The sequence below is a fragment of the Haemaphysalis longicornis genome, unplaced genomic scaffold (assembly GCF_048455015.1).
Source record: "Haemaphysalis longicornis isolate Haplotype H1 unplaced genomic scaffold, Haemaphysalis longicornis Haplotype H1 scaffold_2, whole genome shotgun sequence".
NCBI classification, from domain to species: domain Eukaryota; kingdom Metazoa; phylum Arthropoda; class Arachnida; order Ixodida; family Ixodidae; genus Haemaphysalis; species Haemaphysalis longicornis.
The window spans coordinates 278,578,294-278,599,807 of NW_027526295.1; the positions used below are offsets into that span (position 1 = coordinate 278,578,294).

The 21,514-nt window shown below is 43.7% G+C and overlaps 1 protein-coding gene across 2 annotated transcripts; it reads right to left on the reverse strand.

Moving 5' to 3' along the window:
* Positions 1-3,661: 3,661 nt before the first annotated feature.
* Positions 3,662-19,913, reverse strand: LOC144170749 (uncharacterized). Of its 2 annotated transcripts, none has more exons than XM_077700730.1 (6): positions 19,340-19,913; positions 14,662-14,716; positions 12,581-12,671; positions 10,486-10,597; positions 7,845-7,913; positions 3,662-6,659 (listed from the first exon to the last, which is right to left on the reverse strand). In XM_077700730.1, the coding sequence occupies exons 1-5, from the start codon at positions 19,724-19,726 to the stop codon at positions 7,875-7,877; spliced, it is 684 nt and encodes a 227-aa protein (XP_077556856.1). In that variant the 5' UTR covers positions 19,727-19,913; the 3' UTR covers positions 3,662-6,659; positions 7,845-7,874. The 2 variants fall into 2 exon arrangements, with proteins under 2 accessions (XP_077556856.1, XP_077556855.1); XM_077700729.1 differs by having other exon boundaries at positions 7,845-7,916; positions 19,340-19,909.
* Positions 19,914-21,514: the final 1,601 nt, after the last annotated feature.

Consider the following 21,514-nt stretch of genomic DNA (forward strand, 5'->3'; position numbering starts at 1 on the left):
CATGAAACTTAGTGGCCCATGTATGTAGTGCTAATGCTTGCGGCGTCTTAGCTTTGACAGCACAGTTCCGGATTTCTCTGTCCCTCACTGTGCCATTTACGGCCTGATGCAGCCCAGTTCACAGGTTTGCAAAGACCAGCTTAGCCAATCACGGTCTGTTGTTGTGCGAAGACGCTGTCTATTGGTCGTGGACGTTGACATGTTTCCTTACCATCTGTACCGGCTCCCTCCCTAAAGTGCAAGTGTATTGTGTACGACACCGTGCTGAAGTTGATGCCGGCATTTCTCCGACTGGATATAAGCGCAGCGTGAGAATTTGCGGACTGCACCGGTGGTATTTGAGACAAAACATCATGTTTGAAATCCAAGATGCCCTAGCATAAAACAACACCTCTTTCGATCTAGATGCAGTGCAGAGTGTGTCTGTTTCCTTACAAGGGTAAATGGGTTGTCCCTGTTTTGTTTACCCCTTCTGTCTCTTTGCTGAATGTCATCCCCTTAAGTTGTCGTGCATGGTTTGAGGATCAGTTTGGTGATTTGCTACATGTGACTGGCTACAGCAGCTACATAACCTGTGGCTGATGTTCTTATGTGACGTCGAATATTTGTGCACTGCAACTTCTGAAAGGCAGGGGATGGCTACGTGTGTGTTCTATCATTTGTTTGTCCCTTACACATTTATTCTTCCGTTTTCTACCCTCCCCACCCACTTTTCTTATTTTTGGCTGTGTACAAGTTTTCCATGCTTCACGCAAGCATATGGCAGGCAAGTCCAAACAATGTTCGGAGAAAGACATTAATATTTTGTAACAGGTGCGAGAATAATGGACGCAAGGTGTGTCACATTCGTGGCATGTTGCCAGCGTGTGTGTGTGTGTGTTGACTGTTACGTGATGTGACGTGATGTGCTCCCGCCCATCGTAGAACTGTGCGTTTGAGTCGCTTTCACTTTGGCAAGTACATTTCTCCTTCTGCTTCGTGCTTGCAAAGGCCGTAACAACAAGTATTGTATTGCATTCCCAGTGTCAGTTTGGCTCTACTTTCTGGGGCGCTGATATTTCAGTATAGTGCTTTGGAATTGCTCGTTCAAGGCTTTTTTTTTTTTTCTGTCTTTGAAAAGAGAGTTTGTAAATACTGGGGCGTATTGTTCTGTGCTCATGGAAGTGAGCTTTCCCCCCCCTCCCCCCCCCCCCCCCCCTTCCATCCAGAAGCGCTGTATCTGTTCATGCATACGCAAAACATTCATATTGTAGAAATGCCTTACTCCGTGAGATTTTTATGTATAGAGTGTCTCTTTAACTGTACATTGATTTATTTTTGTCTACTTAACGCCAGCAAATTGTCATTGCCTGTGTAAAACTTGGAACGGTGCATCACGGATTCCTCATAGGGCACGACCTGACATAGCTGCTGTGTGCCGTTTCTTCAGCGAGCTCTGAACAGAGACAGAGGAAGAGAGCAGAAACAAAAGGCTCGTGATTATTGCATCCAACCTTGGGTTTTAAGGAGAGCAGGCGAACTAAAGTTGCAGTGGTGCCTGTATTTCCAGCATGTTGCATCGCTCGCCTACAGTTGCTCTTGCCATAAGTGCTTGCTCGGGGTGCACAAACTTCGCTAACGAATTGTGGAAGCTGCCTTTTTTGTATGTTACGAGGGCTTGTTCAGACCGTTCCCACTCGGACGCCTATTTCGTCGAGAAGCATGCTTCACTCTGGTGTCGTGAGAACCGCCACGTTCGAAGCCTTAATTTATAGCAAACAGTCCCGGCAAATACTGTCATCAAACTTCCTGTTAAAGAAAAAAAAAGGAATTTGACCTTTTCTTTAAGCCAGCGACACATGCCGGAAAGTCAGAATTGCATCACAAGAACTGACATTGTCACTGGTTATGATGTCACTTCCAATTACGTTGCATCGTGTTGTGGCATCGCGTGGCTGTTCCTAAAGATCTGTATCAGTTTCCATTGCCTGTGATCTACATAGTCCTAGCGAGTGACCTTGCCATGACCTTTACATGCCCTTCAAAACTGAGGCTTCTTGGAGCCGGGCTGAGTGGATTTGCCTGTGCTAATCGGTGTCGAAGTTAACTCGTAACTGTTCGCACTTATGCAAAGTATGAGCATGAACAAGCAAGCATTTCTGGCGAAGGGCTTTTCAGTTTCAAGACTGGTATGGATTGTTTTTGTTTTGTAGGCCTCCCTTTAGTGACTCACTAAGATGTTGTCAGTGGCACTGTCTTGTAGACTTTCTTGGAGGGGGACTGGTGTCGTGACTTGGTGTCCCTGTCTGTCCTTGGCCCCATGCCTGTTATCCTAGTCACATTTTAGGTGCGCGAGTCCAGTGCAGGGCTGGGTGACGCGTCCTTACGCCATTCGGTGGGTGCACTGAGGAGGACGATGAGATTTTTTTTCTTCCGTTTACGTTATTATGCTATTTAAAACCATACTTTTTTGCCAAGAGTGCTGGAGTGGCCTCTGCCAAACTAAACTATTCTTTTAATCTCTTTCCATCTCTTCTCACTCTCTATATATGTATATTTTAAGGGGTTGATTGTTGCCATGAATGTGTATTGTGCACTTAATATGGCCGGTGAATTTTATTTTTCTAGTGGTAACTACACTTGTACAATTTGCCGTACCTAAGTGCTCTGTGATTACTATTTATTCTATGTTCTGTTCTTGGCACGCTGAAGGCTTTTGTCCAAGATAAGGGCTGGATCCCTGTGGCATAAAGCATTTTTTGTTTTTGTTCCTTGCATTCGAGGCTTTCGGTTTACGTGCAGTCAGTGCCTGTCATTCACTTCACAACTCGATAGTACCAGGTATTGGCTCTGGTTGCCACTACTGGAGCACGTGTAATGTTAAAAATTTAACAATGGTTTTATATTGAGCCAGCGTGTCTAATATGTGCAGCAAAAGGCTTATGTGTTTTCATATGAGGTTATTGTTTGGTTTAACATGAATAAAACCACTAGGCTTTGTCCCAATCACCTGTCGAAAAAAAGCAAGACTATTAAAGAGCACTCCAGAATTGGCAAGTGTTATTTCCATTGTGTCTAAGTCGTGACTACTGTATTTCAGTATCAGTGGGGATACTTCTGCCCGATATTTTTGTTGCTAAAAATAATAACCGTAATACTATTACATTTCAAATACTAATCATCGTACTAGTTACCTGATTGAGAACTTTTCCTTTACTTTTTACATAGTGCTTCATGGCTGGTGCATAGTTCACCGCAGCCAATTAATTGAAAAACACAGAAATGGGCAAGCATTGTTTGCTGCTTTACGTATGTCTGTTGGTTCGGCAGCATGCTTCAGAAAAACTGGAACAGCTGCTGCAGTGGTCAAAGCAAGGCTTACGAAATATGTCTCGATGTTTCCAACAAAATGTGTAACATTGCCCAGGTGGCTGTGACGTAGGCCTTATGTTTGTATCACTGCTAGGACATGTTTAATTGAATCCTAATTTGGTTCTGTAATGTATCGGTGTAAACTTATGTTGCAATGCACCCTGGAGGCTTACTTTGTGTAGTGTTTTACTGGTGCATAAAATGTTATCACTAGTTTTGTCATTCTAGAATGCCATCACAGGATGCCACACACGTTATTCTCATGTTAATTCCTTGTAGCGGAGGTTAGTTTTGAAAACTGTGATGCCAGTTGACAGTCATCAGTGTTTATTACAACTTCCTTCTTACAAATGTCCAGCAACAACACGTCACCGGTACAGTTTTCGTCATTCCAAAGATTTACAAGAGGGGGAAAAAGGGGGGCAAGGGAGACAATTAAACGAGTGACGGCTATTTTTGGGTTAGTAGCAGCTGCTGCATCACAGCGAAAGAAACGATGCCACAATCACTTTCCATAGTCCCAGGGCTTGCAGGGCCCGCTAACATTAACACTTTTTATCACATGTAGCATGAAAATAAAACATATCTCAAAAACAGAAACTGCGTGCGTCCCAATGTTCTGCTTGTGCTGCTGCTGCTGCTTCCTCTTGCAGTGCAAAATAATCTCACAATCTCGTAGCTAAACACTGCCTGCCATGCTGTCACTGGGTAACGCAACACTGGCGGGTAAACGTGCCACACATTTGTCAGCGCTCACGTTGCTATTAAAAAGGTTTCATGAACAGACCACGTTTTTAAAAGCATTATGTGAAAAAACGAAATTGCATTTTTGAATTCAGTTTCATTAAAACAATTTTGAAACACTTAATTTGTAAAATGTGCATGTAAATGCTCAAAGCAATGCAATGAGACATCCCCCACACACACAAAAAAAAAAAGGGTGGGGAACCAAGAATCGAAGGTGAATCCATCATTACGTCTGCTAAGTTAGGAAATTGTGAAAGTAAATGCACTTTTGGAAAGTAACCAGCTGCTTTGAATTTCATAAGTTGCGCACCTACAACTTGTGGACACGAGAGTCTCCCACTCACATTTCAAAGCTCATTTTAATTTCGCTCATATGAATACTCTTGGCATTCTTAACTCTTTCGTTCAACTGCCGTTGTAGCTTTAAAGTCGCAGAAAGCCATAAGAAAGTCTCAGAAGGGTAAACTAACAGTGCAATGTTGGGGCAAAATAATCCGAATGAGGTACCGTAGTCTAGCAGCAAGCATTAAAATTTGGCCAAGTTCTTTTCCCAACTTTGAGGACCTTACTGTTTCTCTGCACGATGGAGATGCGTCTTAGTTGTCGGAGCCCTTCCATGGCGTTCAAGTTTCTGCTGAAACGCCGCTCAGTTTTGAAACAGAACAGACTTCCTGGTGCTAATACACGTCATTCCAGTGAGAGCTCTTTCACTGTTATCATACTGGGCTGTTGTAGGTGTGCCTACAAAAATATCCAAAGAATGTTTCCGCACAAATCCTTCGCGCTCTCTCGCAGTACTTGCAAGAAGCACAACTTTATTGCGAATGCAACGACACTTTGGATTCTACAGATGATGAAGTCTTGGCGCTTTGTAGACAGACCGTACAGCTGCTTTACTTTGGTTTTTAACGTGGCTATTTTTAGAACACAACGGGTAACATTTCATTCAGCTGCAAGGTAACAAACCTAACACAAGAAGGTTAGCCACACAGATACATGAGTTTATAACTGAGAATGAGAGTGTTTTTCTTGCCACCTGGCTAGTGTCAAGAGTAGCAAAGATTAACAAAAGGATTCGGCTCTCTGATAATGAACCCGTGTAATATGCTGATTTAATCACGTCGGCAGATAAAATAACTTATTGAGTCATTACAGCAGCACAAAAACGCTGCTGATTACAGTGTTTCAACAGGAAAAGCAACACTTGCAAAATTATTTGGCAGGCTAAGGCAAGAACAAAAGACCACAGATAGGTTTAAAAGCAAAGGTTGTAAAAAGTAGAACACAACATGGTGTTACATGAAAACATCAAAGCATAATCCAATACAACCACAGACTTTGTTGCTAGCGCCTTGTCCACAAGAAAACATAGTAAAAAGGAAGGTCAAAAAGACAATGACTTCAGAATGTGCATTGCTGTAAGGCAACAGATGCCCCAAAGCTTGGTCACAACACAGTTTGTGCAAATGTCAATGATAGACCTACTAACACTGCAGACTTAACACCCAAGGCCTACCCTGTCTATACAAAAGCAAAGCAAAAAAAGTTTACGTTTACAGAAATAAGTTTTGGGAATGTTCATTTCTGCAAGGCAACAGCTACTTCGGAACTTGGTTACAACATAAATAAAATCAGAAAATTTAAAAACGAGATGCTTCATCAGCTTCGCTTAAAGCCTGCACCACAGGAACATGCAAAATAAAACAGGGAATGAGCAGTTTTGCAATCAGACAAAACAAGCAACGTGTCTGTGCGGGAGAGCAAAATACAGGTGCTAAAAGATCAACACGCAAAACGTAGTAACACTGTCCTGTGGTACGGAGCAAGCTCAAGTTAGTACTACAGTGATAACTGTGGCTCCGGGCTAGAACAACATCATGTCATCTCTTAGGTACTTTGATACCACACACGTGGAAGCAAAATGGGATTAACAAAGGCAAAGTAATCTCGCATAGTCAAATTAGCATTGCATTCTTTTCTTGTCACCTCACTACCACACGTACGAAAGCAGCAAAGTAATCTCTCAGTAGTCAAGCCCACTTACACTGATAGTGCTGATAACAAACGGTCACTTATTGCAACCAATGGTGGTGCTGCATGCGTGCGATCAATTGTGAAAGCCCGCTTTTTATGGGACTCCAGTTATGTAAAAAAAATGCCACGTGACCATCGTTAATGTATATTAGTACATGCAAACTCGGCTGCAGTCACCACCTTGTACCAGCCGACAAGAACGAGGATTCGCTGAATATACACCTCTTTTGTTACACTGGAAGCACTTCTAGTGGCAGCCACAGCAGCCCGATGTAGCAGTACATAGTAGAAATAATCGTGAACCCAGAATGTGACCCATTCCGACGAGCAAAACGAACGCCACACGGCGAGCCGAAAAACCCAAAGAAAATGAGATATTGTCTGTGACGTTCACCACACTGACGAATGCATTGCAATGCACGGTGGCAACCGGCAGGTGCCGGCGAGGTAGGAGCGATGCCTTTACTTGGACCACAGGACACCACACCTGGCGCTCTTCACTTGGCAGCCAGGTAACTGGTGACACGCTGTTTGAACGAGACCCCACAATCAGGGCAGAGTTCCCGTTTGCTTAAATGCATGCCCCCCACCCCACACACACACTTTTCTGTCTGCCTCCAAAACATATAGAATGCAAACACACCTCCATGTATAAAGAAAGCAACTACTACAAGGTAATAACCCGGCAGTTCTCCCGCCCCTCCCACATTGCATCCAATCAGGGTCACTGTGTTTGCTGCATGCAAGAGTCATACACGTTGCTGTGCCATCGCGGTCACGGCGCATCTTAAACCTTGGGTGGGGGTCCACGCATCTTATGAGGGGGGAGGCCAGGAAGCTCGTTGCACTAGCATGTGTTGCGGGGTGGCTTTGAGCCATTTTTGTGCGTGGGAGTTTTAAATTACAGAATCTGTGATGTGCCAAGCATTGTTGCGCACTATCGAGAATCGACAATTTTTTTTTTTTTCTTGAAGCAGGCGTCGAGCATGGTCTATGGAGAGTCTAAAGCTGCAAAAGCAACGAGCGGGAAGCTTACTGGAGAACCGTAAAATGGCTAGAAAGAATGAGCCATGCTTCCATTTTGGTTCGGTCGGTTTGAAGAGTTGAAGGCCACGTCAGGTAACAAAAAGAAATACGAAAGAAACCTGCGTTACATGAGTGTTAATATGGCACTCTGCACATAAAAGGCAACTAAGTGCGAAGAAACAAGGACACAATCTGTAAACCTAGTTACGGCTCGAGAACTTTCCATCCAGCTTATTAATACCGATGAACTTAAAGGAAAATAGCTGGCAGTGCCACTGTGCTGATCATTCCCATCTTGATAATAAGTGTGCGCATGATACTTCATCAGCATTCCAGCTGTTGCAATACCCGAATTGTGGCTAATGTTTTGTACAAACAATGGTCGCTGCACTAGCTACACCACTTTCTTTTTTTCATTACAATGTTACTACATTGACCTGTTCATGTTCAAATAACTCATCCAAAAGCACGTGCACAGCTTCCCTTCGCACTTTCTCAAGCCAACAAGAAGGCAAGGCTACACCACAATACCTGTACAAGAGTGCATAAAACTGTTTTTTGCATCAATCACCAGATATACAAAAAATACAAAAAAGAAGAGGAAGATGGAGAAATGGTTTTAAAGTCATAACACAGACAGAAATGAACACAGGAGGGATCTCCACAGTGGAGCATGCAGTCCTTACGTGTAGGGCCTTTCCCCGCCTTGGAATCTTCTACGGGCCGGTGTCTCCTGGTTGACCCACATCAGGATCCTGCTAAAATAAATAAATACGATATGAAAAAAATGTTATAACCTCCCATTTTAGGCAACATTTTGTCAAAGTGTCAGTACTGCTGAATGGAAGCAACAACTTAATATAACAAATGGACAGCTGAACAGATAGCCAACATGGGAAATGTAGCGGTCATGTCATGTAGCTGCCACTTAGTGGAAACTAAGTGTTAGAAGAAGCTTAGAAGCTGTTCTAAGCTTAGAAGCTTTTAGAAGCTGTTTTTTTTTTACTTCCTTCGGTGGCTAACAGAGTCTGACAATTACAGAGAAACTAGGTGGCCACTTTTTTGAAAACACATTCCACATTCTAGACACTTTCAAATGATAAAAATTAAGAAAACACATTGTTTTCTTAAGGAAGTGTTTTCTTAATTAGCAATATACCAGCTAGCCCACAATGGAGCTCTCGTTGAAATGATGAAAGTGCATTACAACACTTCAAAAAATGGTGCAGCATTGCTGTTCTTCAGGCTGGTAAAAACAAGTGGATCTATTGTAATGCCACGTAAACTGCCACACAAGAAAGCACCGCGTCCAGTTATAGCAACAACTCGCCAGTGTTATGGTCAGCGCGGGCACATGGGGGAACCATCCCTCCACCCTAAGTGCCTTCTAAACTAGCGCGGCTGGTGTGTGCCACCCCTTGTCTTATGCCCATGCCTGAAGTGGCCCACCACTCTCCTTTCTGCCCCTCCCCCAAGAAGCTTTGTAAAAGGTTAGCCATGACTACGTTTGTGCACAGCAATCACAAAAGCAAAATGTTCGGCTTGAAGATGTCGTCCCGATAAAGAAAAACAAAGAAAACCAAGAAAAAAAAATTGTGCTGAGGCATACTTATTGTCTGTCTCTTTAGTGTTCACGCTATACAGTGATGAAGTGCATCGATTGTTTTCCCAAGGCCAAAAAGAAAAAAAAAATGTGTTATTTTCCTAGTTTGTTGACATTCGGCTGCAGCTACTGCCACGCTTCGCTCAAATGACGTACAAACTTGAGGTGATGCGACAGCAGCAGCGTTAAAGAATGGCACAACACAAATTCTCTGCTGCTCATCCACCATAGCCTGCCACGTGACATTTGCATCAGGAGGAATTGTCCACACATCACTGTACTCTTCACTTGATATGGAAGGCCTTTTATTGCCTGTGTCTATACCTTGTAAGGCAGATTCTACTCTGAGGGCCAATATTATTTCTCAAAAGTTGAATTAGGCCGAGGAAAAAAATAACTCTTCGCCACTGTGAATTCACGCATCTGTTTCATCATTGGCACATAGTAGACGGGTGTCATTACATGTGCCAATTTTTTACATTCACCTACAGGCTGGAACTAGTGCTGCTGTGACTTACTATTATCGGAAGTTGATTTATAGCCTTGCAAAGAAAGTGGTATTGTCAAACAGGGCTTCTAAATGAGCAGGAGCTTTGGCACGAACATTCTTTTTCTGGATTACCTGTTATCAATGCCTGCCATGGTATGCGCTATAGTCAAGAAACTGCCAAACGCTTGGCACGCACACCTAACTGTAGCATATAAATGTATAAATAGCATAGAGGCCACAGTTAGCAGAACAGCGTTATAATAAACACACGCTGTTGGCACACCAGCTTTGCCAGTGCTGCAGTTTCAACATCTTCTTGCGAAGATTAACTGGGGTCATAGGAGTAGGGAGCTAGACAAGCACCTTAATCTTTCGCGAGTATTAGGAAAGGCTGCTTCTGATGATTATGAGAAAAAATGGGGCCATTACGAAATGTGAAGCTAGGCTTTTTTTATCCAGAAGGTGTTAACCAGGTTTGCTCCTTCACAATTACATTATCAGGATGCATAAATAGGAGCACAGGAAAGGAACTGGCCTCAAACCAAGCAGGCAACAAGAATTGAAGTTGGGCAAGCTTGTACATGTCAGAGCGAAACAGCACAAAAAAACAGGTCAAAGGACTCTCACTTTCTTTCCCAATTCCATTTATTGAGCTGCTTCAAACTGCCAAGGAGATAGGGGAGAACTTTGAAGGCCCTTTTCTCTTTCCCTGAAGCCACGTGCCGGCAGTGCATTGCAGGTGAGCCCTTTACCACTACCAGAAAAAGTTGGCACATCTGCGGTGGTCCCAAGCGCCTCAAGTGCGAACTGATCCAATGCTAACTTCTTACAAAAGATATATTCCTGTGCTTCTACTGGGACATTTCTTACTTCTAAAAAAAGGCACAATTCCCTGCATACAAGTAAAGTGAACCTATTTGCACTTTAGAACTCTGAAATGGATCAAAAATATGTAAAGTTATCAAATAATGCTATATGATTAAAAATCGAATCGAATATTGTCTTATCCACATTGATATTCAAAGTGTCTCTGAAACATGGGACGTTTTGAATCTACAAACCCTGAGTGCAAGCTGTAGCAAAGGTGCCGTACATAGGTAACAAGTAAACATGTGTGAGATAGAAGATAGGTGTCTCTTCAGTGCTCATTTATTGATCCTGTGAATTCTGGATATTTCCACGTCGCTACCCTTGCACTTGTGGTGGTGGTGTTTGTTGCTCCTGTAGGCCTCACCATGTTATCTTGTAAGGCGTTCCCAAGTTCCTTCACTGTCTCTTCTTTCTTGGTAGATGGCTCCGTTTCCTTTTTGTGACTTTGGCTTGCACCAGCAGGTGTTGCTTTTTGCCTAAGTTTCACAAAAAAGAACCAGGGGGAGGGAACAAGACAGTTACGCTTCAGAAAGCACAGGCTTAATTAATAGTGCAGGTCTTTGGAAGGAGTGATGGTACAGGCACGAGACTTGTTTTCCAAAAGCAATGCAACAAACGATAGCATAAGGTAGCTTGAGCACTTAAAATGCAATGTCGAATATACTTCAAAAGAAGTACTAATAAGCATGGAAAATGCAAATATACTTCAAAAGAAGTACTAATAAGCATGGAAAATGAAAGACAGCAACACTGATTTCGGGGCAAAGCTTGCAAACAAAAGTCACAAGCAAGTTTTAGGAGGTGCTATTTAACAACCACCAATATCCTTTAGCAGAAGTTTTAATAATGCTTTGTCAGTCCCATTTCTTCTTTTTTTTTCTTTCTTTTTTCACTCTTACTACTAACTAAAATACTCACACTCTTTTGTAGTCTTAAATTTGAATTTGAAATTTAAATCTATTGAAGGCAGTTTTACACAGGCAGTTTAACTAACAAAAATGTCAGTGACGTAAGCCTCCAGCTGCACTAGCCATTGCCCCCCCCCCCCCCCCCCCCCCATTCAGTCTAGCACATCAGCCAAGAACTGCACATCATTTATTCAAAATGCCATCTCACACAGAAGGCACTTCCTGAAACTGCAATCAAGATGGTTTCCAATTTGTTCTCCTTGCTGAGCTGCACCACTTCCAAGCAGAGCCAGACATTAGTTGAGGGCTGTAAAGCCTGAACATATAACAACATCCCTCCTGTATTCCAAACAACCCCCCAGTTAGCTGACAGCACGTTTATCTTAATTTATGCTCTTCTCTGTAAGACACGACTTCTCTGTGGTGTGCGATTAGGACCTGTAAACGCAAAGGTACAAAGCAGCAAAACTACATGCCCAGTTGTAACGCAGGCACTCTGTTCAAATGTCTGAATTGAAATACCAAAGGACAAACTCATTCCATTCAGGGACTCGGTACGAAATTGTTCGGTACGAAAGTTCCAAGGAAGATGACAACCCATGCCTTCATTTTTAAGGTAGGTCACCACCTTCAAAAATGCATTTCGAAAAAAAGAAAAAAAAAGGCTTGTTTTTTTAATTTAGCATTTGCAACATCCCTGTTTATTGAAGAATACTTAGCAAAAAAATTATGCTAAGTTATGATCATCTTTTCCCCTCCTAGATGCATCCAAAACTGAAACTGAAGGTTTCCGATTCCATAGCATCTGCCCTATCGTATAAATGTATCTGAAAATTTGTGTGCTATTTCTTTATAAATAGAACTATGCAATCGAGCAGAATGACTTAAAAATATCGGTAACTTTTTATATTATGGCCAGTTGTGTGAAAACAGAACCTGCCGGATATCAAATTTTTCAGTCTTTTTATGATTATGCAACTTAGCTTAAAGATGTGATAATCGTGGAGGTTAGATGCACATGTTATTGTCCTCATTACAATCCTGCCAAGTTGTGTTTGAATCACACCTACCATTTTGTAGTCATGACTCTTCGCGCAACATGCATATTTTCACGCATTTTGATTTATAGAAATTTTTTGTTAGACATTTTTAGTAATTGTATGTTTTTAAAGTTTTTAACTGCATAAGCTTTACAAGCCAGAAATATAATTGTAACATTTGGGCTACACCTGTAAATTTTTTTTTTTCGAAGGTGGTGACCTACCTTACACTACCGACATAGCCTTTATTTTTTTACCATTTGAATTATGAGGGTACATACCATGAGCAGGCAACTGAACCTTTAGTCCCAACACAAATTAACCGCAGTGACTCGTTAGAATATTTACACACCAACTACATTCAGTGAATGATTGAGTGCAGAGTCAGGGCAGCCAAAACAAGAACCTTCCTGCGAATGGTTTCCGACACAACAATCATGCATGCATGGCAGAATGCAGTATCGCATTGACGCAGTAAACAGACCAACGGGCAAACAAAGCCGCAACTTACAAGACATTAGGTGCAGCAGCAGCCTTTTTCTCGAACTCTCTGACAGCTTCCTTTAATGTGTCGATTTCACTGGTCAGCTTGGCAAGTGAAGCTGCAGTTAGAGAGAGGGAGGGGGGGGGGGATAAAACATTGTCAGCACATTATTTTTTTCAATTTCAAGGCAGTAAGCTCGTTTACTATGCACTGCACCTTGAAGCAATAAATGTCTCGCACATAATCATGAAAATTCCACCACTGCTAAGTACCCAATTGTCAAATAAAATTCATGATCACAACCATCACTGCAACCACTGAAATTGATTCAATTAATCCCGCTCATTATTTCTTGCAGTGGGGTGAAAAATGTGATGAGTGGAAACAACAAACTGTTTTTGTTCCAGCTTGACATGGTTACTGTTGTTAAGGCAAACCAAGCCAGTGATCCTCCTTTCATAAACTTTGAACATTGCCAAGCTTCAGATGCTTTAAAGAGGTAAATATTAAATATACATTACACTGCTGCTAATCTAGGCCACACACTCTTAAGCCATATTCCCAAATAGGTCCAACAAATGGACGTTGTTGGCAGGTTGTATGTTAATGCAATGCAAAAAAAGAAAAGCACCACTCATTATCAACATGAGCAACTAGCTTTGCGCATTTCGGCTGTACAAAATTTCTGCAGTACTATTCATTCAGGGCAGCAAGGGGAAGCAGAATTTTAGTGGAGTCTTAAAGGAGCACTGACACGAAAATTATATGTCACACTTTTATTGCTTTTATCGATGCTTAATGGTCTGGCGAATCTGAAACAGCACTTCAAATACTTCAGCGCGCGATAGTTAATTACATTGAACGGCCTGAAAATCGTTTGTTTCAAATTCCCGCGCTTTCATCCCGAACGGCGCATATGACAGCCTCCCGGTTTGACCTCACCGCTTTGTGCGGACGTCACCAGCGCCCGCTTGAGGGTGTTGCGCCCGCTCGCCGCTCGTGCGGCCGCGCGCGTGAAGTGACGTCACGAGTTTTTGACGAGCGCTGTCGCGTCACTTCTTTTTCCTCTCCTGGAGTGATGTCACGCTGATGTCCATTTGCTGAGTGCCGCTCCGCGCGCTGCTCCGTCGGCGCGATAAATGCGATCCAATTGAACTATGTTCTTCGCGTCGCAGGCCGCTCATATTTCAGCCAGGGTATTCTGTAGAGTGAAGGAAGCGAACTGTGCAATAATATTAACGCTGAAAATTGGTGTCAGTGCTCCTTTAAGGGTTAAAAGTACAGATTATCCCATTTTTTGTACTTTTGCCCCAGTTCTTTCATTTTGCGTTGAGTTTAAACCTGCCGTAGTTTTGTGGTGTGGGTGTTGTCCCCACTTCGTTTTTAAGTGTGTGAAATATGCGGAGAAGGGCTTTTTAAGTTGGTCTCCCAGAATGCTGGAATATTGACTGTACCCGCATCACAACAGCAGCCAAGCTGCTTTCCACGAAACTGAATTCAGGAAATATTACTTGGGCGTTACATTTGGTGCAAGTTTGAGGAACATTTTGCACGTGCATTATTTAACAACATACAGCCCTGCCCACAAGAACCATTCAAGCATCACTGAATGCAACACTGTTTTTGCAAGCTGCCGCTGAAGCAACAGGTATGGGATTAAGGTGCATCAAGATACACTTGGGCCTTATAACTCATTTCTTGCGTGGCTGAAAATGTACCCTGGCAGCCGCAATAAAGCATATCAATGACTTGCGAGTCATGGGACTAGGCAACAGCAGTCATCACTGAAAACAGTAACATACAAGGAGACAAAGAGAGGTTCACAAAAATAGTGCTGTTTGTAAACAAACAGTGTTTGCAGCATGTGGAAACAGTGCTTAGCGATCAGCCAATGATTAACTCGAAATTGTTATGGTCATAGTACAAGCGGACACGAACCCACAAGATTCAAAATGAGCAATAAGTCATTATACAAGGATAATGCCCGAATTTCGGACATGCAGAAGCACTGTCGTGCCCGTTTAATGTTCCGTGTTCGATCAGTTTAGGACTTCTGTAAAGTGTGCAAAATAAACTGGCAGAGCATAACAACAGAAGGAATTCCTTACATTCTTTCTCTGACAGCTTGGAAGATGTCTCATTGAGCCTCTGCAAACATCCAGTCTGAAAAGAAAACAGAAGTTGATAAAGGTGTCGAGCACACGGCAGCAATGCAGGCAGAAAAATTTATGCACTGTAATTGCACGACAAAGTGCGATCACATTGTAGAGCACAGCATGGCCCAAAACATACTCCATAAAATGATTGCTAGCTAAAGTTCAAGCTTGTTCAACACAAAAGCTAGTTCTCTTCAGCTGTAGGTACAAAGCAAACAAACTTTTTTTTACAATTTCAATGAACATTTATCTCACAAAAAGAAAAAAAAGAATGCTATAGCAGATATAGCACAAGTTCTGGCATAGAATTTGTCGTTCCCTGCTAAAATCTTCATCTAAGCTATGTCCACCTGTTTCTTATGTGTATCAACAGTTATTTCGGAGTTATGGTTTGATAATTCGACTCCAACAATTGTAAACCACGATTCTTTTTGGATGATTGTCGTTAAATTTTAGTAAGTTAATTTGGCCCAACAATAATGTGTCTTGCCGCTAACGGCCGCTACTATAGCACAAAAATACTAAGCTTTTGTTTTTGCTGCATCGATATGCCGAAAGTCACTGCAAGTCGTATGCCTTACAGTTAGGGCTCCAGCACTCAGTTAAAACGCAGAAATTATCAACAATAAAATGCGCACTATGGCAACTATAAAAAATCCCATTAAATGGTATAAAAATAATTTACCGCCCTCCCGCTACTATGAAAATGGAAGAGCAAAGAAGCTGTATGGTGACTTACTATATTGATCGAATAAAGACACATACAAATAACTTCTTTAGAATTACAGTCAAGCCCACTTATAACAAACTCGATCATCACGCTGAACTCTTTCATTTTATCCACAGTTCGTAATAAGTGTTGCCTTTTCTGCATGGGCAAACGTGGCGCACATATGGCAGATGCACTGACATGGTCACAGACGTAACTGGCGCAATGTTGGCTGCAACAGTGAAGCTCCTCAGGAAAGTTTACTGCTCGCCCGCCAGAAGGGAACTGTACTGGGCCAGACAACACCACACGTGCACGAAAATAGCTCATAATATGGGTGAAAATCATGTTATGAATCGTAATTTGCACCACTTATAAAAGATGCCATCAAATATCAGCTGCAATGGTGGTGCCAATGCTTCGAAACCGCCAATACTGGTGCAAGCAGTGCCAACTCAGAAAACAGCGCATTGATGACCGAAAAGCACAGAACACGTCACGCTTCACTTCGGTTTCATGCGAAAGTGCAGATATCTTCTTTTTTTTTCTATCCCCTATTCTGTCTTCCCCCCCAGGCAATGCTGAAGAAGTGCATGTGAGGGGAGGTTCCCGTTTGAACCCATTCCCATTTCGACCTTCCTGGGTATTCCCTCCCATTTCAACCTGGTGCAAAACGACCTTCCCATTTTGCCCGTTCCCATTTGCATCCATCCCCGTTTCAACTTTCTCGTTTGTTCCCTCCTGTTTCAACCCGGTACAAAATGGCCTTCCGGTTTCGCATTTTCCCATTTAGCCCCTTCCTGGAATAATGTACCCAGTTCAACTCAGGTGACTCAGACCGAGGCATGCAATTTTTGAAATTGAAGTTACGTCTCACTGTACTTCAACTCAATATTTTGAGAAACGTCCACTGAACACAAAATCAAAAATTACACTTACGTCCTACGTAACCTGAAAATTAAGCTGAAGTTATGTCAAACGTATTCCACGGTAAAACAAAGTTACGGCTGGCAGAACCAACGTGTGGACATGCCCTATTAATCCACACAACCTTATGACAATGGTACGTTTTACGATGCGTAGCGTTAATTTCACTTAATTAATTAAACTTGGGTTCACGCTTCTTGATTATATATAAAAAAGAAAAACGCACAACAGTCGAGATTTGATCCCGCATCAATGCAGGTTGTTCCGTTCAAAAGTTTTCTGGCAGCGAAATATTTCCAGCCCCGACTGATTATTTCGCCGTGGTGGCCGCTAGGAGCACCGGTACTGAGAAAGTCTTTCGAGAGCATATTTTTGTTTCAGCGCGATCGTTTCTTTTCTGAGGAGAGCCATGAATGAGCAAACTTTTTTGATTGTGTATACAAAAGCCGGTCGAATGAGAAAAGTGAAAGCATTTCCTTCCAAAAGCTTCAAGAGCACAGCATCGGCCTCAGGCACTTGGAAAACTTTTATTGGCCGGAAATATCGGCCGTATGCTCAATTCCACACAAATTGGTGCTAGTTTTTGAAGTAACGCACAGCCCACTCCTTGGGATGCACACTCTTGGGAACACTTACAAAAACGGTAGCGCATATTTTCAGGAATTCAAATCGGTTGAAATAATACGAGTCCAACTGGGAAAGATGTTTTGCGAGAGGGTTGAAGTGGGGAGGGCGTTTTTGGAAAGGGTTGAAACAGAGAGGTCGTTTCACGAACAGACGTACACAGGACGGATAAAACGGGAAGGGCGTATCGGGAATGAGTTCTAACGGCACAGGTTTAAACAGGAATGGGTTGTTTCGGGCTACACCCCAAGCGAGTGAGCAGGAAAGGAGAGTGCAGACACTTATGCCTGGCTAACTCAGCGGCTCCAGTTTTCTTTCTTTCATGACTGAAATCATTCAGCCAGTTTGTTCTACCTGGGCTGGAGGAAGGGGGGAGATGCAACCCGTGCTTCGCAGGTCTTGCTACCGTGCCAACACCAAGCTTCTGCGCATCTAACCTATCGTCTTTCCTGTCTCGCATCCCTCCTGTTGACATGCTCCCTGCGTACGGGGGCAGATGGAGGGGGGGTGGAAACCTCGCATTTCCGACAATGACGTCCTTTTTTGTTTAATTTTCGTTCACTGGTGTTTTCTTTTGCTGGCTGCTATAAGCTCTGTTAAGAAAGGGTGATCCCGCGCAGTACATATCACGCTTCGCAGGCGTGAAACAGCTATCGAAGTGGCGATCAGGACCGCTTGTCGCAGACAGGCGAGGGTGGGTTGTCCACTGTAGCCGTGCTGCATCCTTGCGCTTGTTTGTTGTATTTGAAAGTCACTGCCATTGCCTTAGTGCATACTGCGACAGTCATGCCACATTCGTTTGTAATAATTGAGCATTCATTAAAACTGCGGCTATTGTAAGCGGTATCGACTATGATTCTAAATTAATTGCGCTATAATTTACTTTGGGATAGTTTCGATAAAACAAGAGTTGCAGCCGGTTTCTGTAACCACGGCCATTTACTGACATTAGATGGAAATTCTGTAACGTTTACAACTTCACTGTGAGCTACATGAATTAAATGACACGTAAATGAAGCTTGGCATAATGATAGAATCACCTTAGCATCCTATTGTCATGTAATTTGTTTCAGGATAGTTTTGATAAAACAAGAGTTACAGTTGTTTTCTGTCACCATAACCATACACTCTCTGTTGACAGCCATTTATTGACAGATCTATGGAGATATATGAGAAAAGCCGTTGCCCTGGAGTGGACGTATATAGGCTGATGATGATGATTGACAGCAGACGGGACTTCCTCAACGTTCAGAACTTCACTGTGAGAATTACGTAATTATGACTCGGCGTAACTATGCAGTTGTCCTGGCGACCCGTTTCAGTGTGACTTTTTTTTTTTTTCAATACATATATTAGAATGTGATCTACAGAATATTTTACACAAACCGTGGAGCGAGCGCGTGCGATTCTTTGTCCACGCGACCCGACCAATTCATTCCTTCATTTCAGAGACGGCTCGTCTGCCTTGTTAAAATGATTCTGATCAGGCTCTCTCGCTCCTCTTTCTTGTTCTATTTCTGTCTTCAACCTATATACTAAATTCTTTCTTCGACTGCACCTTTTTGCCTATCTGGTTTTTTAAAAAATAATAATAAAAAAAAACTCTTCTTGGCCAATCCCCCTGAGTGGGTATGCGCCACTTTATGGGCCACCACCACCACCACCACCACCTGACCGCCGTACGCAATTTTAGTGGCGTTAGCAAGACAGCTTCGCTGAGTAGCTGCTCTTCAATCTGGCGTCCCTGGTTAATACGGAAGTCACGCGCCTACCCGCAGAGTGTTGGTTATTGATTGATAGGAGTGGAATGGCTGGGAGCCGTAAATGAGAACGTTGGTCTTCCCAGCGCCACGTACAATGTGTAGGGCAACAAACGTCGAGAGAATTTATGGCACCAGCGGAACAAAAAGTGCGTATTACACAAAGGTGTACCTTGAATATCAACTTTTCTATAAATAGGTACATGCGCAACAACGGTGGGATTTTGTTTTTGTTTTACAATATTTGGCACGGTCTTTAGGGTCCACGTACACTTGCATCTACATTAAGGCATTTCGAAGGAGGCATCTGGCGTTTGCAAATAGCGTCAAGTATAAATCAAACGATACAAAAGATGCTAAGAAATAGAGCAAGCGCTAAAGAAAATTTACACGTAGCATACACAGGTGCGCAACGCCGGCCTTTGGATGCTTATATCCGCGGAATTACCGGCGCGTGAGCTGGCGTGCGTTTTGCGTAATGTCGTCGAAGTGAGCTTTTGTGGCGCACTATAAGCCAATCTAAAGGAAGGGCTCTTCAAGCAAAAGACCGCAAGCAATAAGCCGTAGAAAACGGCAGTAGGCCGCCGGTCACAGGCACACATCTCCATACCAACGTTTTCGCGGCCGTGTCCGCTTCTCTGGTCTTCGTCATCAACTCGTCCTCTTTCTTACGAAGAGCGCTCTCGACGGCAGCCCTGTCCAGCTCTTTCTGCGAGATCTGCTTGTCTTTTTCATCGAGCGACTTGGAGTTGTCCTCGAGGGTCTTCTTGAGCTCCTCGTAGCGGGTCTCTAACGATTCGCGCTTTTCGGCCACGGCTCTGAGCCTCTCCTGCAGGTCCCGGTACTGCATCTCCAAGGCACTGTACTGTGAGGACAGGTTGTAGTAACAGAATCCGATCAGCAAGAGTCCGATCAACAGTGCGGCGAGCACAAACGGTGGTGCGCGACCACCGTAGTGGGGCCGCAGGGCTCCGCGGTTGCTGCCGTTCGGCTTCATTATTTTCGCTGCTCCTCCCGCTTTGGCGTAACTTTGGCAAAAGTCTCGGTGACTGAGTACTACAGAACAAACTCAGCAATCACAATTCATTACGCACGATGTCACAATCCGACAATGACGCACAGCCGCGCTCTCCGTCCGAAGAGAATTTCTCCGGATGCAACTAGTCATGGTTGCCGGATCGGGCAGTTTTCTCCGCTAGACGAGCTTGCCTTGCTTGGGCTGAACAGCATGCAGCCTACATCTGGCAAACGCGGCAAGCGTAGGCTCCGAGTCTTTAGCCTCCCTACGAGTAGGCAAATGACCTATGCAAGCCAGCACAGCGTTCAAAATCGCAAGAATAAATTTACTACTACGCGCCACGCATGTCTGGGGCTTTTGGTAGGTCCAGAAAAGGAATTTTTCTGTAAAATGCGTGCATGCAGTAGAAATTACGCCCATGTTATTGTGCAAGGTTGCAACTGTTAGGATTTTATTCATGAAGTGAACAGTGTTGATCTTTACATATTGCTGATGTGAAAGTTGGGAAGGCGTTTCCACCAATTATACTTTGCAGGTTCGGCCCATCTCACCAGCATACCATGCGGAATTCTCGAGTAATCGAAGCTGCGCAAATTTCTGCATCCCAAACCTGCCCAGTTCGCCTCAGTAATTGTTCCCAGTTTAGTTCCAAGTTAAAGGGATACTGAAGTGAATTTGTCAAGCTCCTGTTTTCGCTTGCACTGCATAGACTGGCTCAAATAAGCACACTTTTCATTGTTTATATGGGCGATAAGGCGGTATTTATTATATAAAGCGTAAAAGAAGAAAAAAAATTGGCTGGCGATTACAATACTCCCTAATGCGATATTTTGGCGCAGCAGCAATGCGCTGAGGCAGCACGTTCACTCATGGGGTCTCTCGACGGCAGCGATGATGAGCCTCTGCGTAGGTGGGGCGAAGTGCGTCTCAGGAAGGGACTGCGAACTGCGTCTTAAGTGAACGCATATCATAGTCACTTGTGCGCCCCCCTCGCAGTTTCGCCAAGCGTCGTGCCGTCGAGCGCCTCGTGCGGGCACAGCATACTGCCCCCTCCTCCTCCCCCACCACACACTTTCGGCAAGCTCTGGCTCACACCACCACTGCGAACCTCCCTCCCCTCCCTATTTCGCGACACTCTCCTCCTTTGTTTCTTTCATAGTTCCCTTTTTCTTTCACTCGTTGGTCTTGCCAAAGTTCACTCGGTCACGCCGACAACGCGGCTCAGCCCAGAGACGGCAGCCAAAGGGCTACGCCGTAAAACTACCATGCGCAGTTTGCGGCGGCCGCACGAACAGCAGCGATGTCAACACACGGTGATATGATCGTGATTGGGCGATGTCCATGATTAAAATTCAAACCAGTTTCGTTTTCGGTTCTGTCAAGCAACGTGCTTGGCATCCGACGTTATTGTTGGATGGGCATTCTCAATATCTCAGTAATCAGCATATCGCGCTTCTATCATGTTTTCTGCTGTAAAATGCGTGAGATAAGCCTACCAGCATGGCTTGGAATCGTATCAATCACTAGCCGAGGCGTACACAGTGAATGAACACCCTCCGCATCACCGTAGGCCATGCCGCAGACGCTAAACGCAGACGCAGACGCCAAGCTATCTACGAAATGTCATACGAAACGTCATAGAAGATCGTCAAGGAGGATGCAGGGAGGAGGACAGCATTTCCTACTTGATTTTTCTGCTGAACAAAGTCGCATAATTGCAGCTAGTGTGGTCGAAACGTGGCCTAGGGACTCCAGACTAAAATTTGC

Coding starts and splice junctions, on each gene's coding strand:
- LOC144170749 (XM_077700729.1), bottom strand. CDS start 19,726: ATGAAGCCGAACGGCAGCAACCGCGGAGCCCTGCGGCCCCACTACGGT. Junction 14,717..19,339: donor ACACGGCCGCGAAAACGTTG/GTATGGAGATGT, acceptor TTTTCTTTTCAG/ACTGGATGTTTGCAGAGGCT. Junction 10,598..12,580: donor GCTGCTGCACCTAATGTCTT/GTAAGTTGCGGC, acceptor TGTGAAACTTAG/GCAAAAAGCAACACCTGCTG.